Source organism: Rattus norvegicus, chromosome 1 (genome assembly GCF_021556685.1).
Source record: "Rattus norvegicus strain SHRSP/BbbUtx chromosome 1, alternate assembly SHRSP_T2T, whole genome shotgun sequence".
NCBI lineage: Eukaryota > Metazoa > Chordata > Mammalia > Rodentia > Muridae > Rattus > Rattus norvegicus.
Window position 1 is genome coordinate 257,698,444 of NC_141534.1, and position 23,254 is coordinate 257,721,697.

The 23,254-nt window shown below is 43.3% G+C and overlaps 1 protein-coding gene across 24 annotated transcripts in view; it reads left to right on the top strand.

The window, feature by feature from the left end:
• Btrc (beta-transducin repeat containing E3 ubiquitin protein ligase) overlaps positions 1 to 23,254 on the top strand; it is a 168,831-nt gene that overhangs the window by 125,264 nt on the left and 20,313 nt on the right. For all 24 annotated transcript variants that reach the window (NM_001007148.2, XM_087575254.1, XM_087575272.1 and 21 more), the window contains 5 exon segments: positions 11,685 to 11,916; positions 16,065 to 16,251; positions 21,315 to 21,411; positions 22,026 to 22,163; positions 22,599 to 22,717. In NM_001007148.2, the coding sequence (NP_001007149.2) occupies positions 11,685 to 11,916; positions 16,065 to 16,251; positions 21,315 to 21,411; positions 22,026 to 22,163; positions 22,599 to 22,717 (773 nt within the window).

Below are 23,254 nucleotides of genomic sequence, written 5' to 3' on the forward strand. Positions count from 1 at the left end.
TTTGCCAGGGGGTGAAGTTATTAAGTTTTAGCAGCAGCCATCGATCAAGTTCACAAGTTAACACGATAAAGGCTCTGTGCCGCTCCGATCCGGGGAAATGATGATCCTCACTCGGTAATTAACTAAATGAGAAAGTTAAATCTTACTTGAGAGCTGGGAGAGATGAAAGAGAGGTGTTTGTCAGTTTCTCAGTGGAAATTAGAAGCAGTTTTCTGCAATTCCCTAAGCTGCTGCTCTGTCATATTTTACATAAGCACTGGGAAAACGTCTTGTAATTAGTGCTGTCATGGAGGATTTTTTTTTTTGCTGAAGGATGTTGGAATAATTCATTAGATTATCAAGAAAGGCTTGTGTCCTGAAATGATTAGCACAGTGAAATTTAAACCATTAACGATAACAAGTTTAGAGCTTGCTGCAGTGCAGAGGCACCCGGGGTATGTCTGTGCCTATTTCAATCATTTCTTATAATTAAACATTATGTCCTTTTCCCCCTCACTAGGACACATCCAAAACTCCTTTTAAGGTGGCACTGTCTACATCAGTGGGTTTACCGCCTTGGAGGTGTGTCGTTAGCCGCTGAAATAATAATGCACCAGGAAATTAAGCTGCAGCGAGTTCCTCAGTTTAGAACAAAAGAACCCCATCGCCATGAAAGCTGCAAAGTCGCATGCCAGAGACTACCAAAGAGACAAGAGTCAGCTTTTTAATCTAAAAATGTGAAGTGGCTTTCTTGTCCCTTTAACTGCTGTAAAAATCCGGAAACTGTCAGAATGGCCTTGCTTTTGACTTGGGTGGGTTTCATGTGTGGCTTTTCCTGTAGAAGATTGGCAAGTGTCTAGTGTTTAAATAATCATATGTACTGAGATGCTGAGTTGGTTTCCTAGCAAGTTTTATTTAAAAGCTTTGAACTGATCACAGGCTTTGTCTTGCTGGTTATTAGAAATCAGTCAGACTCTTAACGTGAGCTTCCTCTCTGCAGACAAACCTGCCCCTTCCTGTCTCCCAGTTCACTAATCAGATGTGACATGTTTATGAGTTCACCTAGTATGTAATCATATTTAGAAGAACCCGTTACAATATTAATAGTACACTCACTGCACTGAGAAACAGGCTGTCTACCTGTGCAGGGACGTGTACTCCACTCTGTATACAGGGTGTCTACCTGTGCAGGGATGTGTACTCCACTCTGTATACAGGGTGTCTATCTGTGCAGGGACGTGTACTCCACTCTGTATACAGGGTGTCTACCTGTGCAGGGATGTGTACTCCGCTCTGTATACAGGGTGTCTACCTGTGCAGGGACGTGTACTCCGCTCTGTATACAGGGTGTCTACCTGTGCAGGGACGTGTACTCTGCTCTGTATACAGGCTGTCTACCTGTGCAGGAACGTGTACTCCACTCTGTATACCGAGTGTCTACCTGTGCAGGGATGTGTACTCCACTCTGTATACAGGGTGTCTACCTATGCAGGGACATGTACTCCATTCTGTAACTCAGCTGTTTGCTTTCATGTGGACTCTCATTCCCAACCCCAGTAAAAAGAGAAAGGGTTATATTTTGGTCACTGAAAATTAAGTCCTTTTACGAACTAAAAAATCAGAATGTTGAATGTCCTGCATGACCCTACTTTTGGGCATTTGTTACCTTCTCTCTGCTTGTTCAGTTTGTGCCCAACCACTTTCTCATGAATTCCTTTCTAGAGACTTGCTTGGATGCTGTGGGCTTCTTTCCCTTGCTCCCCATCCGTCCCTCTGGGGCTCTAGAGCTGCTTTGAGCCACTATCTTCTCCCGAGGCTGCTCACTTGTCCAAGTCTCTCTCTCTAGGAGGATCATTTCCATTTCCCCTCAATTCAGCCATGGCAAAACTGACTTTTTTCTAAAAGGTGCTTTAGGAAAGAAGCAAGTGAGAGACACTAGGAGTAGAGAGAATCATTGTTTTTAGATTCTTGCTTAACAAAAGCCTGGCAGTAGCCTATAGAAACTACAATGTGTGCCTCCAAAAAGCTTTTGCCTTTTTCCCTAAAATTATGGCAAGCCAGACATGGTAGTTCCTGCTTGTATTCTCAGTACTCTGGTGGATGAGGCAGGAGGATCACAAATTTAAGTCCAGCTTGGGCTATATAACACAGAAACAATATAAGAATTCTGGCAAGTTTGGACTTATTTCTCCTGGCCACAGAAGCAAGAACTGTAACCTGGGTCTGCTGTTATCCAGGCTAATCTATCAGTGCTTCCTTTGAAGAAGAAATGAGTGATTATATTCAAAGGAGTGTGTTATGTATGATCTGTGGTGGTGGCACACGCCTTTAATTTGAGCATTCGGGAGGCAGAGGCAGGTGGATCTCTGTGAATACAAGGCCAGTCTGGTCTACATAGTGAATCCCAGACCAGCCAGGACTACATAGTAAGACCCTATCTCTAATGAATGACTGGATGGGTAGGTGAGTGGGTGGGTGGATGGGATGAATGGACAGAATCCTTAGATATTTTTTTATTGTTTGCATCTCACTAGTCACCAACAGTCTCTTCATTTTGGCCTTGTCCTCAAAATAATTCTTTTTCTAAAAAGAATTATTTATTTATTTTATGTATATGAGTACACTGCCGCTGTCTTCAGACACACCAGAAGATGGCATCAGATTCCATTACAGATGGTTGTGAGTCACCATGTGGTTGCTGGGAATTGAACTCAGGACCCCTGGAAGAACCGTCAGTGCTCTTAACTGCTAAGCCATCTCTCCAGCCCTCAAAATAATTCTTAATGGCATCCTTTGTCTGAAACATTATTTCTCCACTTCCCCTACCCTCCCTGTTAGTTGGTTACAGTAGGGTTTGCATGTAAGCTGGAAATGAGTGTCATTTCATAGTCCTGTTCAGCTATCCACGATATTACTTTTCATGATACACTTAGTAAAGCCCACACATGTCATGCCATTGGTTAAGCCAATTGATGTCTGTAAGACTATATTTTCCCTTCCTGGCCCAGGCAGCAGCCGCAGAGAAACTCATGGTCATTTTGAAAGTGGTACATGTAATGTATTTTCAGGGGTGAGGCCCTTAGCCTTTTAGGCCTAAACTGGAAGACAGTGCCACAAACACTTAACTCCTTTCATTTGGTGTGCTTGTCACCTGACAGCATCATTCGAGCTTTGTCTGGAGACAACTGTTCATTGCAGACAGAAAGGCAGAAGAGCTGTGCAGGGCGGCAGGAGGTTGCTGTTGTCATTAAGCTGAGGCTGTTTGTCAGCTTTCCTGGACGTTTGAACAGGATGCTTGAGTCATCAAGCTTGTGTTGGGAAAGCGGAATCAATTCTGCGGCCACAAGCAACCATTCTCATCTCTCTCCTCACCCGCTCCAGTATACAGCCTTCTGGTTGTTTTAATAATTGAACTTTTTCACTGTACCCTTGTGGATTTTTCAGTTTCTCAAATGGAAATTTTACTTAATTTACTTCAGACATTTGTAGACAAATCGGTATGGGAGAATGGTCAAAGAAGAGACCGAACAGCAAAGACCTTTGGGGTTCTTTTATAAATGTAGTGTGTTAGTTACAAATGAAATTAATATCATGGTGGCATTAAGTATTATGGTTCAATAAATTTTGTCAGTTGCATGCTGTTATAACAAGAAGATTTCCGTGGCCCCAGTGAGTCCCCCATACCTTTCCCCAGCTAGTTTCCCCCAACCCATAGAAACCACTAATCTGCTTTTATAAATAAAGTTTAGATTTGCCATTCTTGGAGTGGCATGAGTGAACTCATGGACTGTCTGAGCTTACGCCTGGCTTGTGTAGTCCATGTGTTTTGGAATCCATCCTTGTTGTTCTGTTTCCCTCTTGTTGTTACTAAGTATTTTTTTGTGTGCTTGCATTACAATTTATTGTTTATCATTCTCTTCTTGATGGACTTGTGTCTTATGACACTGAAGGATTGTTATGAAGGCAGAAACAATAACATTAATGTGTAGAATTGTGTTTTGTGCTTAGGAGATAAATATGGTAACGTCTGTGTTTGCCTCTATAAAACACTGTCAACTTTGTTTCCAAAGTAATTACACCATTCACATTAGCAGCTGTGATGTATGAGAGGCCAATTGTTCCAAATAGCCAGTCTTTTTCATTTTAGTCCATGTGTAGTACTGTCTCATGGCTATAATTACATAATAACTTAAAATGTTGAACATCTTATTGTTGATTACTAACGGTCCAGAAGTTTGGTTTTGGTGGTGTATCCCATCTTTTGCCAGTTTAAAAAACAAACAAAAATTGAGGTATATTCTTAATAAAGAAACAGCTGGCACTACTCACCTCCTCCTCTTCCTCCTCACTATCAAGTCCTATGACTTCTGCATATAGTCCAAAGTCTTTTGTTAAATAGATTTATTGAAAATATTTCCCCCCAGCTTCTAACTGAGATTGCTCAAAAGATAAGCACACTTGCTGTCAACCCTGAAAACCCAAGTTACCTCCCCAAGACCATGCAGTAGAAGATCAACTCCCAAAAGTTGTTTTCTGATCTCTGTAAACACCATGCCAAGTGCACACAACACACACGCATAAAATAAAATTCCCACTCTCCCCAGTCCCTCTCCACCTCCCTGCTCCCTCAGATCCACTACCATCACCCCAGAAAAGAGCAGGCCTCCCAGTGACATCAACGGAGCATGACATAAGATACAGTAAGACCAGGCACAAACCCTAACATCAGGGCTGGACAAGGCAACCCCAAATGCAGGGAAAAGAGTAAGAGACACTCCCATTCCATTCCCACTGTCAGGAGTCCCCACCCCCAAAACACCAAACCAACAAGTAGAGTCCCTAGCTCAGGCTCGGAGATTGACTGCTTCAGTCTCTGTGAGCCCCCGTGAGTCCCGCTTGCTTGGTTCCGCAGGCCATTCTTCCTGCTATCCCAGGGTTAGGGTTACCCCTCTGGCTCCCGCAGTTCTTCCTCCCCCTCTTCTGAGGGGTTTCCTGAGTTTCAAGGGAAAAGACCCAATGGAGACCTCCAACCTGGGCTCCCTCTCTGCCTAATGTTTGTTAATCTCTGCACCCACTCCCATCAGCTGCCGGAGGCAGTCTTTCTGATGATGCATGAACTTGGCATGAGTCTATGAGTAGAACAGAATTTCATTAGGATCATTTCATTGACTTTTCAGGCTGAGGGGACAGTCGTGTTTGCTCCTACCCTAGGTGTCTGTGTTATCCAGCCTCTGGTTCTCGGTCACCCAGGTAGTACCAGACCTTCTCGTGATATGGGCCTCAAATTGGTTCGCCACTCCTACAAGTTCTGTGTCAACATTGCCCCAGCTTGTCTCGCATGCAAGACAGATTGTAGGTGGAAGGTCGGTGTTCCAGCCCACCACTGGGGGTTCTCACTAGGGTCACTCTCCTAGATTCCAGGGAGTTTCCACTGCACTGGGTTTTCACATCGGTCCAAATGCCCTCAAGTCACAGCAGTCTCTCCCTGTACTCTCTAAGTCCATTCTCCTCCCCCCACCTAACCTTTAAAAAAGTTATCCTTCCCCCGTGGGGTTATCCTAGAACCATTCAACTGCATGGTGCTGGGCGTGATGGTACACGGCAAGTGAGAACCTGAGGCAGGAGAATTCTGAGTACAAGGCTAGTATAAGCCAAATAGTAATACTCCGTCTCAGAGGTCAGGTGAAGAGAGAAAGGAAAAAGAATCAGCTATATTTGAATTTCTTCTGGTTGATTGATTGACCCACATTTTCCTGCTCCCATCAAAGCCACACAATCTTGGTTACTATTGCATATGTTTTAAAATTCAGTAGTCCTGAGCCAGAAAGATGGGTTCAGTTGGTAAAATCATTTGCCTTATAAACCCAACAACCTGAGTTTGATCCTCAAAACCTACAGCAGAGAGAGCCAGCTCTTGGAAGTGTCCTTTAGACTCACACCTGCACGCACATAGCACATACGTACACACACACTGCAGGGGTTGTGGGATGTGAGACATAGAATAAAATGCTGTAGTCTGTACACCTGTGTGCCAGAAGAGGGCATCAGATCCCATTACAAATGGCTGTGAGCCACCATATGGTTGCTGGGAATTGAACTTGGGACCTCTGGGTGGGCAGCCAGTGCTCCTAACCACTGAGCCATCTCTCCAGCCCATTCATCTTTTAGTTTACATCCCTTTGCATCTCTTTACAAATTAGAAGATTGTATATCAATTTGCCTGCTAAGGTTTTAATTGATATTGTATTTACCCTTTACATCAAGCTGGAAAGAATGAACAATACTGAGTCTTGTGTGAGTGTAACAGACCTCTCCATTTATTCATATTTTAAAAAAATTCCCAGGAGGCACAGTGGCACACTGTGTGGCACACTTTAATCCAGTGCTCAGGAGGCAGAGGCAGGTGGATCTCCTTGAGTCCAAGGACAGCCTGACCTATGTAGTGGGATCCAAGATAACCAGGACTACATAATGAGATCCTGTCTCAAAATAAGCAAACACTCCCTCAGCAGGGTCTGTAATTTCAGGCATTACACATTTGCCAAGCTTTTCTAAGTGTTGTGTGGGCTTTCTCATTTTTTTTATTTTTTATTTTTACTGCTGCAATAAATTTCTTAAGTAGATGATTTTCAAAAGCATGCATTTTATCTGGGTGTGGTAGCATGCTGTATAAACCCAACAGTCTGGAGGCTAAGGCAGAAGGAAGGATTGGCACAGATTTGAAGCTAGCCTGGGCTTCATAGTTAGACCCTGTCCCAAAAGAGGGCATCCCAAAATGAAACCAATGTTACTCTTGGTGGCAAGTGACTGTGAAGGAACACTGTGGAGCTCATGCTGCCCTATTCTGTGATCTGGGGTTGTCCTGGGCATCTGTGACAGTTCAGCGCTCTGTGTTCTTAACACATATATACTTAGTCAAAACTAACGAAGAAAGGTGTGTTTTCAAAAGGAGGGGAACCCAGCTCTAACAGTGTTGTTTCTAGTGTTGATTAGGGACTAGGCTGTAGCCTAGTGGGAGAGTGCTTGCCCAAGCCAGTGTGGAGGCCCTTGGTTTAGTCATTGGCATGGATAGGAGTAGGGATGCTTACTACCTCCCTCCGTGTGATTCCTGAGCAAGCTTGTTAAGGCTTCTTCTCTGTCATGAAGTAGTGAAATGGTTCCTGTTATCCCATTTTATAAATGAGGGAAACAAACACAGCAGAGGAAGCGAGTGAGTCTCCAATCCCACAGCCGCAGCTCTAGTGGCTGGGTATAGGGATGGGTATGCTCAGGGTTGAATAGCATTTGAAGTGAGGGTGTTTTCAGGTCCAAGTCTTCTTCAAAGAAAGTGCACTTGTGAAGGGCCATAACCTCAGAGGAGAAGCCTCCCACGTCCCCAAAGCAGCTGTAGGTGTGTGAATGTTCACCTCACTCCTCTTTTCTAAGAGCCCTGCTTAGGATTTGATCAGGGAAAGCAGAAGAAAGCCTTGACTGAAGCCTCGCTCAGTGGGAAAATTACCAGGTCCCTCAGCTCTTAGGTGCTTTTTTCTGCCAGCCTAGCCGCTGCAGCAGCAAGCATGGCTCCCTGGGATCACGGATATGTCTGGTCTATCTATGTAAGCAGAAACAACACTTCGTCAAATGGATGGTTCCATGTTACTGGAACTGAGCTCTAGCCAGAAGACAGCTCTGCTGCAACTCAGCCTGTTCATTCTTTTTGTGAGGGAGGAGGGGGAGTTGCTTTGGTTGCCTTTTTGGTTTTGTAAGGCACGATCTCATTTGGTACAGGTTAGCCTCCAAATTGCTACGTAAATGAAGATGACCTTAAACTTGTGATCCTCCTGTACCAGAGCATGTTTATATGTGAAACTTAGGGCATAGTCCATGCCAAACAAGTGCTGTGGCCACGGGGTTACATCTCCAGCCCATGTCTACCTTTTATGACAGGGATAATGATGATGATAGTGTGGGCTTTTGTCATTGGGATGAGAAGAGGCTTTTTGGTTAAGCTTGTGAGCCAGTATGTTTGTTAGTACCATAACTCTTACTCCTCATTGATGAGTTTCCCTTTGCTAAGTTGCAAACAGCCAACAGAGTAGCTTGAACTCCCTCCCTATGGCCAGTGCCCAGCAGGTCCTTATTAATCACTGCACTCTTTACGGGGACGATGCCTCAATGCTAGAAAACCCCCAGCTCTGCACACCAGGCTTGCTGCTCACAGGTGTCAGTCTTTCTTTGTAGATAGGTGCCTTCATGCCATTCTTGGAAGTCCACTGTTAGCAGCTGCTGACAAGATAGGCAAGGCTCCTGCCTTAATGGCAGAAGTTGAGTAGCCAAGTGTGGGACAGTGATATGCCACATTCAGCATTCGTAAGCATGATGAATTCTATAGCAACATGGGTCTCCATGCCTCATTAGGGGTACCTCAGGCAGATATGTCCATCAAATTACTTAGAAAGGTATCCAGTTGTGCTCACTTGTCATCCTCTGTAAAAATCACTTTTCTGAGAGTAGCTGTGTTGATTTCTGTCTTTTCCCAATGCACTGCAGCTTCAAACAAACATGAGTGTGAATCTCATCTCCTTTTCTCCTGCCCACATCCAGGTTTAGATGAGATTTGCTCTACCAATTCTTTCTACTTCTACAGCCACCACTATAGTCTAAAGATGGTGTCTCTTCCATGGACCATTAAAATAGCCTCTAAGTTGCTGCCTTTTGTCCATGCTTGACCTCCTAGTACATGCCCCACGCAGTCAGGATCAGTGTGTGTGTGTGTGTGTGTGTGTGTGTGTGTGTGTGTGCGTGTGTGTGTGTGTGTCCCTCATACCTCTTGAGTGCTTGTCCCTGTGGCCTCTTATCCTCCATTTTTCTCTTCAGCATGGTGGCTCATGCTATAAGGAGTGAAGGAGTGGGTAGAAGTCATCTGGGCTTAGTGCCCTGGATTGTGACTTCTCCACACCCTGTTAACTTAAATTCTCTAGGTGGGAAGAGCAGTGTTCATTTTAGAGGGAAAGTAGGAGTTAAGGACACGAGGGCGTTAGCTGAATGGACTAAGTGTAGGATGGGCTGAGTGGCATGGCTCCGACCTCTCCAGTGTTCTCTTTGCCAATTCTTTGGAGTCCTTGAGCATGCCTGACAGAATGCCTCTGCTCTCAACCCCCCCCACCCCCACCCAGTTAGGTTAGTAGCTTAGTCTTCTTCTCTATAGCAAAGTGTTAGGTTCAACTATCACCCATTAGGAAACCTGTATGACGGAGTAGAGTTAAGCAGTCACGTTAAGTTCCTGAGTAACATTATCAAAGACATGGCAAGTTCAAACACACCTCTTTGTTGTTAGCTCATGGTTCTAGAGATGGGAAGGGTGACCGACCCAGCATGGCTGTGTTCTCAGTTCAGGTGTCATAAAGCTGAGGTCAGTGTGTTAACCAGCCAAATTCTCACCTAGAAGCTCCTGGGGAAGTCCTCACACCTTCCTTTTGGGAGTAGACTGTCCCTGTCATTGCAGGAAAACTTAGACTCTTGATGTTCTTGGTGCTCATCAGTAGCAGCTGTTCTTCACGCTTAGAGTTTGATCAAATTCTCTATCTCACATGTCAACCTTCTTCCTCAGCACCCACATGGGGGAAAAACAAATTAAAACTATGGGGGTGGGCTGGAGAGATGGCTCAGCGGTTAAGAGCGCTGACTGTTCTTCCAGAGGTCCTGAGTTCAATTCCCAGCAACCACAGGGTGGCTCAGAACCATCTGTAATGGGATCCGATGCCCTCTTCTGGCCTGCAGTCATGCACACAGGCAAAACACTATTACATAATAAATAAATAAAAATCTTTTAAAAAAAAAAAAAACATAGGGGCTGGGGGTTGGGGATTTAGCCCAGTGGTAGAGCACTTGCCTAGCAAGCACAAGGGTTGGGTCCTCAGCTCTGGGGGGGGGGGGGGTAAAAAAAATATGGGGCTGGAGAGATGGCTCAGTGGTTAAGAGCACTGACTGCTCTTCCAGAGTACTGAGTTCAATTCCCAGCAGCCACATGGTGACTCAACCATCTACAATGAGAGCTGATGCCCTCTTCTGGTGTTCTGAAGACAGCTCCATATATTCATATACATAAAATAAATTTTAAGGGGTTGGGGATTTAGCTCAGTGGTAGAGCGCTTGCCTAGGAAGCGCAAGGCCCTGGGTTCGGTCCCCAGCTCCGAAAAATAGAACCAAAAAAAAAAATTTTTTTTAAAATATATCTTTTTAAAAACTGAAGACCTCATATAATTAGGTAATACTTCTTAAAAATTATTGCAGTTGTGAACTCCCATTTTCAATTTAGTAATCTCTTTTGAGGTCAACCGATTGTGTCATCCTTTTAAACCTAACAGTACCTATGATAGCGTTTGATCTAAGGGAAGGTATGTGTATGATAGGATTCTCTTTAAGACTGGGTCTGACTGACCTGGAACTCACAGTATAGACTGGCTGGCCCCAAATTCATAGCGATCCACAGGACTTGCCTACATACCCTATAATGGGAATCTTCATGGAGTCATCTTAGAATTTTGCCAACCATAATAACGTACTCCCTCTTTCTGTTCTTCTTTACATTTATTTATTGTGTCTGAGTGTACACACACACACACACACACACACACACACACACACACACACACACTTTCTCTCTCCGCAGAGCATATGTGGAGGTCAGAGGACACCTTCTAGGAGTTGGCTCACTCCTTCCACCGTGTGGACTCCAAGGATTAATCTCTGGTCATCAGGCTTAGTGTTGGGGCTTTCTTTCCCTGCTAGCTCATTTCTCCAGTCCTTTTCTAGTATTTTTTCTGCTTTTCTCAGCAGCACTGTTTATATTATAGTGATATGTACCTCTTCAGGCAGAGTATATGTTCCTGACAGCACTCTGCTGGGTTTGTTCATTGTTGTAGTCCTGGCACCTAGAACAGTGTTGAATACATTGTAGATACTCAATAAATATCTATTAAATGACTCAGTTACTAAAAAGTATAGCCTTTAATTTTTTGATAACCAGGAAGGTGGAATTTTTTTTGAAAGAAAAGGTTAACTTGAGCTTATAAGTTATTAGACTTTTTTTTTAAATTTTTATTTATTTATTTAATGTGTATGAGTATACTGTTGCTGTCTTCAGACACACCAGAAGAGGGCATCATATCCCATTACAGATGGTTGTGAGCCACCATGTGGTTGTTGGGAATTGAACCCAGTACCTGTGAAAGAGCAGCCAGTGCTCTTAACCACTGATCCATCTCTCCAGCCTGAGTTATTAGACTTTTGTGAGGTCTGTAAATATTCATTGGTCTTTCTTTGTGTATAAAACTTATTTGACTTAAAAAAAAAAGTTAGTGTGAACAACTAATTATCTACCTGTCCAATAACTGCTACATACGATAAAGAACAAATTAAACTTTTTGCTTGCTAATAATGATTAAATGCATCTGGCTCTCAGTTTTTAATCTGTGTATCCCCGTAGATTAAACTTGTAGAAATGGATGCTTGGTCTTCCCACGGTATACCTGATTGACCTCCACTTTGGTATTTGTAAGGCTTTCCACATGATCATGGTTCAAAATACTCAATTGCAATAAATCCAACAAGAATAATTCAGTTGCAAAGATACACGTTACATACCAGACAAGGAGATTTAGACTCTTTCCCTCATTTTCAATGCTTGCTGTTAAATGATTCTTTCAATCCCCTCCCTCCAACAGACAAAACTTGCCAATGGCACCTCCAGCATGATTGTGCCCAAGCAGCGGAAACTCTCAGCAAGCTATGAGAAGGAAAAGGAGCTGTGTGTCAAGTACTTTGAGCAGTGGTCAGAGTCTGATCAAGTGGAATTTGTAGAACACCTTATATCTCAAATGTGTCATTACCAGCATGGGCACATCAACTCCTATCTAAAGCCTATGCTGCAGAGGGATTTCATAACTGCACTGCCAGGTATGTGCACATCCTTGTAAAGTCTGAGTTCATTCGCCATAGCAGTAATGGAGCTGGATCTTCAACCTTATTCTCCCCAGCCCTGCTTCTCCATAACCTAGATTCACAATGCAGCCAAGACCTGCCTCAAATTCAGCAGTCCTGTCTTAGCACTGACATGCTGGGATATCAAGCATGGTGGCACACGCCTTTAATCTCAACATTTGGGAGGTAGAGGCAGGTAGATCTTTGTGAGTTCCAGGCCAGCCTGGTCTACAAAGTGAATCCAGGACAGCCATGACTCTGTTACACAGAGAAACCCTTTGGGGGTAGGGGTGGGGCAAGAAAGAAAAAAAGAAATCAATTGCTGAGACTACAAGTGTAACACTCCTAGCTACATTTCTCTTTTTAAAATTTTTGTTTGGAGGCTGGAGAGATGGCTCAGTGGTTAAGAGCACTGGTTGCTCTTCTCAAGGACCTGAGTTCAATTCCCAGCACCCACATAGTAACTCACAGCTATCGGTAAGTCCAGCTTCAGAGGATCCAGCAACCTTATTATACAAACATATGTGCAAGCAAAACACCAATGCACATGAAATAAATTTAGAAATTCTTGTTTGCTTTGATAGTTACAGACCAAGTCATTAATTATACCTTCATCAAAATAAAAGAAAAGTCAAACTGCATAATTAAATTCCGTTTTACTTTGTCTCCTGACCCTCTGCTCAGCCTTTTTTGTTTAACCTATATGCAGTTCCAAGTCTAGTTTTGTGTTTTCCTTAACTGTTACCAGATTTGAAGCATGACTTATATGCTTTATTTTCAGTTCTTTTCATGTACTTGAATTTGGATGTGAATTTTAGCAACAAAAAAAAACCACACACACACACACACACACACACACACACACACACACACACACACACACACACACACACAAAATGAGTGTTTATTTTGTTGTTGGAGTTGTTTAAGAGACAGTCTCTCTACCTAGCTCAAGCTGGCTCAAAAACCAACGTCCTCATGCATTAGCTTCTACCACATCCATTAAAAAAATGCTATTGTAGGAATTAATTTTTAAAAAGCATTTTTTAATATTTTAGAAGAAAGGTCACAATCTTCAAGAAGTGAACCCCGAATTCTGTGCAAACTAGATAAATACTCCGTCACTAAGTAAGCGTCTCCAGAGTGTCCCCTCCCTTCTTTAACAGTGATCCAGAACCCTGCCAGGCATGGAAATAGGAGGTTTACATGGGCTACACTTTCCTTAGGGAATAGTTAGTCATCGTCGACACATCAGAATACAGCTATGTATAAATACATATACATGTGCATATGGATGGTGGCTCAGCCAGTAATAGTCAGTGTGGAAGCTAAGTTCCTGAGTTTGATCCCCAGTCTCCAGAAGAGAGCTGAAAGAGGGGTACGTTTGTAGCCCCAGCCCTAGGGAGGCAGACGTAGGCAGACCCATGGGGCTCACTGACCTCCATTCACACATGTGAATACACACACACACACACACACACACACACACACACACACACACACACACAGAATATAGAATACAGTTGCCCAGAACTCCACCACACAGTTCTTTGTTTTTCTTATAAAGTTCCGATCAGTGTGTTTATTTCCCTATAGATCTGGAGCCTGTTTTTTAAAAACTTTTCTTAATATGTTAAAGCCTATTTTCCTAAGTGTGGGTTATTTTAAATGATTTAGTCCAATAGTAGGTTGTATAGTGTGAATACATTCTTTACCCTTTGTTAATTTTTCTCTGTATAAATTATACCATGGTAGACATTCTTATGCATTAATTTATAGACAGTCTCAGAAGAAAAACACCCAAAGTAGAATTGTTGTATTAAAGACTATGAAGAGTTTCGGTGTGCTGTGATTTTGTTTTGTTTGTGTTTATTTTGGTTTCATGGTTTTTTTGTTTTTTTTTTTATGTTTCTGGGTATTTTGGTTTGGTATTGGGAATTGAACCCAGGGCGTCACACAAGCATGGTGCCGCTAACCCCCACCTGCTGCCCTAGAGCAGGAACCTTTTAGAGAGTTTCTTCTCCTTTTGAGATAAGCTCCTACTTTGTGACTTAAACCGACCTCAGATGTCAGCGTTCCCCCTGCCCCACCCCTCCTGTGATTGCAGCTGGGCACCCCACCAGCAACCTCACTTCTAAGGCTCTGGTCCATGCTGACAGCCTCTCCTCCAGCACACTGCACTAGCAGGAGCTGCCTTAGAACTGTGTGGTGCTGCCTCTCTCATTCCTTGGCAGCAATTTCTTAAAGCTTTGTTTTTCTGAACCTAAAATAAATTACCTTTTAAAATTAAATGTTTATTTGTATATTATGAGTAACCACTTTAAAACTGAATTGTACCTATATTCTTTGCTTAAATAGAATAGATTTTGTCCTCTTGTAAAATACTGGATTTTTTGTAGCCATTGGCAAGCACTTTTCTTTGCACAATCTGAGTACACCTACTGCTATTCTCTTCCCAATCATTGAAACATGTTACTGTCTCAGGCTTAGACACTAAGAATTGAACCAGTGTTGATTGGACCAGTGTATTTTGCCTAATACTGGACTGATCCCTAGTGTGTATCAGCTGACTAGACTATGTGGTATTAAATCATGTCCAGTGCCTAACAGCCATTTAAGCTTCTCAACCTACACCATCTGGCTACATTTAGTAAACCAAACTACTCCAGAGATTGCCTATAGTCCATTATGTAACTGTTTTGTTTGGAGTGTTGGGTGAAATTACTCTTATTACTGGTACATTGTACACAATCAGGCTGCCATTGATGGCAGCCATTAAAAATGTAAGAATGCCTTTTCTGATATTGTAGAACATTTAAATATAAAAGATTTGGGAAATATGTCATCATCGTATCTTCGGTGAGGAACTTTATTATCTTTAATTGGCCTATAATCATATTCCTTTAATAAGAATTAGGTGGCGGATGCCTCCATCTGCTTATACTTAAATATGAACATGTGACGCCAGCCAACAAGATCCACTTAAAGCTTTCTTTCCCCAAGTCTGCTGGAGAATTTGACAGATAGCCATACAATTTTTATAATTAGAATAATGTTTAATAAGCATATTTGGATTGCTGCTAATGGCAGCCAAGTGTGTCTCCATATGATTCAGGGGAGACACGCAGAGTCAAAAACGCACGGCGTCAGTCCTTTCCCGTTCATGCCTGCAGATGACAGACTGAAGGAATCCATCCCAACTTGTGAGCCTTCAGAAGACCTCAGAGATTGTGAATGGTTTGTCTGACCTGAGAACTTGGAACAGCAATGCCAAAAGTGTTGCTAGGGTGGCCATCCTATTTGATGGGCTCTTTCCCACCCAGGCCTTGATGTATATATGGGTGGTAAAGAGCTTTAATTGGGGAGTATGCTAGTTTCCACCGCCCAAGATCAGCCTGCCATATTTTCTTTTGAAATGCTACCCTCATGTTTACTGGTAAGATTCTTTTTTCCTTTTTAGGTCAAGTGCCGCTTAGGTTTTAGAGCAGTAGGCTTTGTTTTGTTTTTAACATGCAGTCAGACTCCTCTTTGAACCTTAATGTCCCTGTGTCTCCTCTCAGGGTCCCTGTGTCTCCTCTCAGGCTGCTCTTGGACAGTGTGCTCACTTTTCTCCTCTTGCCCACGTCCCATGTCCCAGAGCAGTCTGACTTGCTGCCTCTCTCTCCCCAGTACATTTAAAGGATATTTCTTTCACTGAATAGCTTTGGAACTGCAGCAGTAATAGGAGAGAATGAGAAATGGACCTAATATCAGGATTTCGGGGGGTCTGAATCACTGAGTTTGAGACGCCATCCGTAGAACATCCCCTAGTGTTGAAATCCATATAGATAGATGGGAACTGTTTTCTGGACTCCTTTTTATTTTTAATGTCTTGGGGGTTTGCTGGTTGTTAGCTTTAACTTCCTTATCTAACAGAAGATGGAAAATACTGTTCATTTCTGTAACCTTATGGAAAAATTATTGACACTCATTTTACCCAAGTCTCTTGTTTGAGCAAAGCTGGACCACACTAGGGACAGTGGTGTGCCTTCATCTCACAGCGTGCACTGCTCTTTTAAAGGCTTTCTGTGAAAAATTGCTCAGCACCCGCTCTGTTCTTTTTGTGCTTCCTTCCCTCACTGAAGCACGGGGTCTGGACCATATTGCTGAGAACATTCTGTCATACTTGGACGCCAGATCACTGTGTGCTGCTGAGCTTGTGTGCAAGGAATGGTACCGCGTGACGTCGGACGGCATGCTGTGGAAGAAGCTCATCGAGAGGATGGTCAGGACAGACTCTCTGTGGCGAGGCCTGGCAGAGCGCAGAGGGTGGTGAGCCCTTCCCTTCCTCTTCCTGCCTCATTCCGGCATCCCCCCCCCCCCCCCCACCTGGCTGCTGAGCATGAGGGAATGTCGGGAGCCAGCAGGGACACTTCCCATCAGCCATAGTCCTTGTCCAATTTTTAGCTAAAAATACAAGCGAATTGCTGTCCATGTACGCAGTAGTTTTCTTCTGACCAGTCGATCATGAGATGACATTTTTCAAAAGAAAAAAGAAAACTGACTGCCCTCCCAGTTAAAACATTCTGCTCTCGGGGCTGGGGATTTAGCTCAGCGGTAGAGCGCTTACCTAGGAAGCGCAAGGCCCTGGGTTCGGTCCCCAGCTCCGAAAAAAAAAAAGAACCAAAAAAAAACAAAACATTCTGCTCTCTGGACGAAGTTGGAATTTTGCAGAAAGGCTGAGAGAGAACTTTTAAGGAAGGAAAGAGAGCTTTGAATCAGGTAGAAAGAGCCCACTCCTACTTCCTCCTCTTCTGGGGAAGGTGGAATTGTTGTTCTTCCCAGACTGCAGTCTCCACCTCCATGTCTCACCACCTCTGTAATCAAAAATTAATTTTTATGCCCAAGTAGAAGTAAGCTATCAGAAAGAATGAAAAGTGGAATTTAGTATAAATCATTTGTTTCTTCCTAAAACTTGTATCTTTAGATTTGCTTGCTTGATTATGAATTTCCTAAGGCCTTGTGTAGTCAACGACCTGAAAGACTTCACCAGTAGTGTTCCCTGAGCGCAATGGCACTATTTCATTAAAACTTCTTGAAGATATTTTTCTTTTTAGAATTTTGCCTTAGAGTATATCTCTAGAATGTCACTATAAGAAAGTCAGGTATGAATAATTCATTAAATAAGTTATTAAGTATATTTGATAAAAAAATGACAATAGGCATGTGTGTGCCCAGTGACTGCCTTCAGAACTTATTTATTTATTTATTTATTTATTTATTTATTTATTTTGGTTCCTTTTGGGTCTGGAGTCATACACAACCTCAAACAGTTAAGATTACTAAGGGGAAGCTCCGTTTGGGCCATACGGCCTGCTTTTCCAAGAAGAAGGAAGGCGGCTAGGACATATGTGGCCACCCTCACTCAGCCTGACCCTGTCTCAAAACAAGTGTAAAAACAGCTAAGGGCTACAGGTGCCCTCACTGTGTATAAAGGCTTTGGGTCCAGTCCTGTAAGCAAAAAAAAACAAAAAACAAAAACAAAAAACAAATCCTCACTTAGCTGGGTGGACATGGTAATCCCAGCAAGTAAGGAAACTGAAGCAGGAAATATATATATATATTATATACACATACATACACATATACATGAGAGAGAGAGAGAGAGAGAGAGAGAGAGAGAGAGAGAGAAATAGATCACCCTTCCTTCAAATTGGCTTGGCTCTCATGCTTTTGTATCTTTGAAATTCATGGATTCATGAATGTGTTGACCTGAGTACCCTGGTAAGCACTTCAGAAGTTTCTGTCCTGTGAGCTATTAGGAATACTTAAAAATCTTTGCTCTCAAATCCAGCTCCAGTCCAAATGCTAGCACATCCTTGCTCTATGACTGTAAACCAGAGCTTAGGGTTATTTGTTTCTTTTTGTCCCCTTTCCGTTGGTTTTCATGTCCTTCCTTACGATGCGGGAAAGTAGAAACCGCCTTTGCTTAACTGCCCTCATACTCTGATCGTTAGCATCTATGGTATTCAGAGACCATTATCTGCAGAGTCCAAGACCAGCTTTCAGAATGGAGCACATAGTTGCTTACTTGGTTAAGTTTCAAGGTGTCTGAGAAGATATTCTATCTCTTAGGAGATAATCCCTCCAGATAATTCAGGCCTTAAGTCTCAATTTTAAAAACTCCGTTCTTAGCTAAAAAGATTTCATGCCTTGTTAAGATACTTTGTTTCCGTTTGTCCTGTGAGTGATAGCGACTTTCATCATAAACGTTAACCTGTTCTGAAGGCGGGAGACACAGAACTGAGGTGTGTATATGTGTGAGTGCAAACAGAAAAGCAGACTCTTGTTTACGGTTGATCCTAACAGTGGGGTCTTTTATGTTGGTTATGAGGACAGTAATTAAAAAAATATCATTGAAAAGATAGTTTTGGGGGGGCTTTTTTAAAAAATAACTTTTGTGGTGCCTGTAACCAAGCTGACAGTTTTGTACATGTTAAGCAATTTTTCTGCTCCTTAGTTGCTTCCTAGTCCACTTTCTAGCCTTTTGAACGGGTTCTTTTTTTTTTTTTTTTTTTTTTTTTGGTTTTTTTTTTCGGAGCTGGGGACCGAACCCAGGGCCTTGCGCTTCCTAGGTAAGCGCTCTACCACTGAGCTAAATCCCCAGCCCCTTGAACGGGTTCTTGAAGTTAGAGCTGAGATGTATCCATGCCTTCACTACCTCTGTTTCTCTGCAGCCTCTGAACTCCCTCCCACTCTTTGCAAGTCATTCAGCTTTTTGACCAAGTTCCCTTGTCTTTGAGCAAATTGATACAATTTGATATAACTTGTTATTGTTCCATGAAGTGGTAAATACAGATACTGTGTGCTCTGTGAAGGCGTTTGGTGTCTCCAGGTGAGGGCTGTACCTCCCTTTTCTTTCATTGTCTTCTGCTTGGGTGGCAGTGGTGCTGAGACAGGCCTTGCTGTGTGGCCCGGCTTGTTCTCAAGTCTCCAGCCCCAGTCTTCTGAATGCTGGGATTACAGGGGTGCCAAATTCTCCCTTATTCAGAAGGAATAATTTAGAACCAATTTCTTATTTCCATCCTCTCTGCCTTCTCTCTTTCTATGACAGGATCTTTCTCTGTAGCCCTGGCTGTCTTGGAACTCACTCTGTAGACCAAAGCTGGCCTCAGACTCAGAGTCTCTCTTGCCTCTGCCTACTGGTGCTGGGATCAAAGGCGTGTGCTACTATGCCCGGCTCATTATGAAGTTTTGAAGTTTTCTTTACCAAGCCCTCTGTGTTAAATAAAGCCTTTCTGCGCTGTCCTTGTCCCCGATAGGAGCATCTTTGAAAATACCTCCCGAGTCTTCTTCCCAAAAGTATACAAGTAAATACAGTCTTCCTAGAACAGTTGGAGTCACCAAGATTTAACTTCCACTTTACTGTTATATTTCATACCCAGATGGATCTGACAGTTTGCCCCTAGGACATGAACTTCACAGTTTTTTCTCTTAAGTAACACTAGATAATGCTTTCTACTCAGTAATGGTAACTCTTAAAAGGATGATAAAAGACCACTTGGGAAAAGTCCATTTTCTTAATCAGGAGATCACATTTTATGATAACATCCTAAATTTAATATTCATGTCTGTCATTCACTCACGGTCTCCTAGGTACCAGGCGTTTCTCCTAGAAGCGACCCCCATTGTCAGAGAACATGCACCAGAAAAGATTGTGACTTAAAACAGATACAGGCTAAGGAGCCAGTTCTCAATATCCAGTCACTCCTTTTATAGCATTTTTGATTTGGAGAAATTAGTACATGTTTGTAAGGCATATAAAAGCAGTGGGATAAAAAGCAAGATTAGAGATTCATTTGAGTCCTATTATCTGAGGATATGCAGAAACTATCACTGGATGTGAGGGAAATCCCTTATAGAAATGACAAAGACTCAAATCTCAGGAATGGTGGGCACTGAAAAGCAACAGTTAAAAATCTCATCTGCATGCAAAGTGTTTATGTAATCAAACTGTTGAGAGAAGGGTGCCATTAATCCAGAATTATCTCTCAAAGTAGTTTGCTTACCCTTTATGTTGATATCTCCTATCTCACAGTCCTTTCAAAACAAAACAAAACAAAACAAAACAAAAACCCTGTTCTTTTCACTTCCCCAGTGCAAATGTTCTTTTCTGTGTTGGGATAGACATCAGAGCCAGCTACCTTCCTGATAGGAGACTTTCTCAACTAATTTTCAAGGTGTATAATAGGGAGAGGGCAGGGGAGAAGCTCTCCTGGAGACTTCGAACAATTAATTATATTGTAATGGAGCTATAGAGGCACAAGTGGATGACTGGCCCAGAGAAAACATGGTTTCTCTGGTGCCAGGATTGCACTCAGAGGCATTTCTGCCTGTCTCCCGTCTGCAGGGCACGGTGCCAGTGAGACGAGCAGTCAGCACACCCACAGTGGGCTTTACTAGCGTCACACCGTGTTTGGTGGGCTCTTAACTTCAGGATAAGGAATTAAATTTTTACCCAGCAGGAAGTGATTGCCATTTACCTTTGTTTGTTTGTTTGTTTGGTAGCAGTCTAGCTTGGCTGTGAGCCTTTAGAAATGTGCTGTCGTAAGGAAGGGCACGTAACGTGCTGCATGCCCGAGTCAAAGTCAGGAAATGGCATCTGTGTGCACGCCAGAGCACGCCTCTGAAAGCAGCCTCCTGCCTCACATATGATGCACCTCTTCCCTCCCTACTGTTAGACATGCATGCAGTCCTTTGTCTCTGTTGTAGGACCTGAACTGCCTCTTTTGGCAGTGATCAGGAATAGCCAGGGTGACCAAGCAGACAGCTAGCAACACACCTTACTCTGTGCTAAATAACATGAAGCTCGATCATGACAGAAGGAAGCATTTCTGTTACCCAGCATGCTAGGCGTCCTCTGACGCTGGCACAGCTTGACTCGGGCTTGTGCTAGTTCGGCGGCAGCACACTGGTAGAGTGGTAAGCTGCTGTGCCCAGTGAGCATTGCTCTGGGTTCAAGCCACAGCACTAAGGGAGAAAAGGCAATAGTTATTATTAACCAGAGGAATCACCATTTTATCAAACGATGAAGTCAGTAAATGTATAGAAGCCTAACAGACCAGCAGATGGGTTCTGAGTATACTTCTATCAGCCTAAAGCATCCCAGAGGGCTTGGTACTCTGACATTCTGTACTGGAACCAATGTTGGTCCAGTTCCTTAGATTCCACGTTAACATTTTGACAGAGGACTCCAAAAATCAGCTGACCATCGTGCCTTGCCAGACTCATTAATGGAAGTTATGTGTAATGGTAGCTGAAATACTTTGTGAAAAGTAGAAAGCTGCTTATAAATGGATTTATGATATTTTCACTGGTCAATATTTGTTTTTTAGGGGACAATACTTATTCAAAAACAAACCTCCTGATGAGAATGCGCCTCCCAACTCCTTTTATAGAGCGCTTTATCCTAAAATTATACAAGACATTGAGGTAAGAATCGATGTTTCCAGACATTTGCTGAGTGGAAATGTATCATTAGTATGCTTAAGTTACAGTACTATAGAAAACCCATTAAACTTTTCAATGTGAATCAGCAGAAGTTGGTATCTTTACTAGAATAAGGTTGATAAAGTACAGAAAATTCCTGGCCAAATTTTGTCCAGCTTTAAAACCTTTGTAGAGAAGGATTGCCACCTTCCTAAAACAGCAGTGTGAGTTTGCAACTCTGACGCTGGTGAGCTTCAAGAAAGGCCATCAGCAGGCATGGATACCACGTGCCTAAGAGGAACACTGGGCCTGCAGCCTTACTTGGTGCCTACCTTTTAGCTTGTTGTATGAAGCATATTGAGCAGTGGCTCTCAACCTTCCTAATGTGTGGTAGTGACCTCCAGCCATAAAAATTATTTTCATTGCTACTTCATAACTGTAATTTTGCTACTGTTGTGAATTGTAATGTAGATGTCTGTTTTCCAGTGGTCTTAAACCACCCCTGTGAAAGGGTTGATGAGGCCCCAAAGGGGTGGAGACCCACAGGATGAGAACCCCTGCCGTAAACTGAGGTGCCTTCTTTCCTAATTAACTGTTGCTTTGGAACCTCTGTTTAGACAATAGAGTCCAATTGGAGATGTGGGCGACACAGTTTACAGAGAATCCACTGCCGGAGTGAAACAAGTAAAGGGGTCTACTGTTTACAGTATGATGACCAGAAGATAGTCAGTGGCCTTCGAGACAACACCATCAAGGTGACTGGACCCTCCTCACGGGAGGAGCATTGTTGGAGGAGGGTGACCACACTCACACAGCAGTCTGAAGCCTGGCCTTGAGTGTTGTTTCTAGAACATGAGAATCATTTCCCTGAAGGGCAAATGTCTGCTTCTCCCCACACAATCGTATAAATGCGTAGTCCAGGGTTGAACCCCCTTCTAGAAGTGCACTGATGGGGGAACTGTTGTTACTTTGGCCTTGGTAATTATAGGCTACTCTTCCGCCTTGATGAAAAGGATAAGTTAGCATTAGAGCTGAAGTCAACACATCCAGGAGCTTAGCTCAACCTGGAGGAAAGAACGCAGTCTTGCCCTCTCTGGGCTTTGATGTTGGGGATCACACATGTCCAGAACAACAAGTCTCCACAGCACCCATTATGACAGTGATCAAAAGGGTCTCGTTTGCCATCCTAGATCTGGGATAAAAGCACACTGGAATGCAAGCGGATTCTCACAGGCCACACAGGCTCTGTCCTGTGTCTGCAGTATGACGAGAGGGTGATCATCACGGGCTCCTCAGACTCCACCGTCAGGTATGGCCCTGCTACCCCTTTGAACTCTAAGCCTCCGATTTGTGTCACAGTGACTGCGTCTTGGTGAACTCAGTTCGGAAACTAAAGAATAAGCTGTTAGCTTCCTGTCGGTCACTTGTCACTCCAGAACCAACACTTGATGTTGGAACCGTTGGGTAGATTTCTACTTTGGCACATTTAAGAAGCTACACACAGACTTTAATTTGGAGGAGCACCTGTCCTAGGAACTCCCCCTCTATATGGGAAGCCTTGTATTCCTTATGGAGCTAGCTCACGGGAATGGCAGGAAGGGAATGAAGGCTGACTTTCAGGTGATTGTAACTGCGGGGCAGGCATGTGCGAGCTCTTTCAAGTGGATACAGCCCTCCCCTGCCATCCCCACAGTGTTTAATTGCAAGCTTTACTCTAGGAGGGGGCCCTCAATTTCCAGAGGCTCTGGTGATTTGATGGCACAGCCGTTGTGCTGCTGGAGTCCAGTGTTGCTTGAGTTCAGGATTCTAGTGCACTGCTGGGAACCTGCCAGGGATTTCCCCTGAA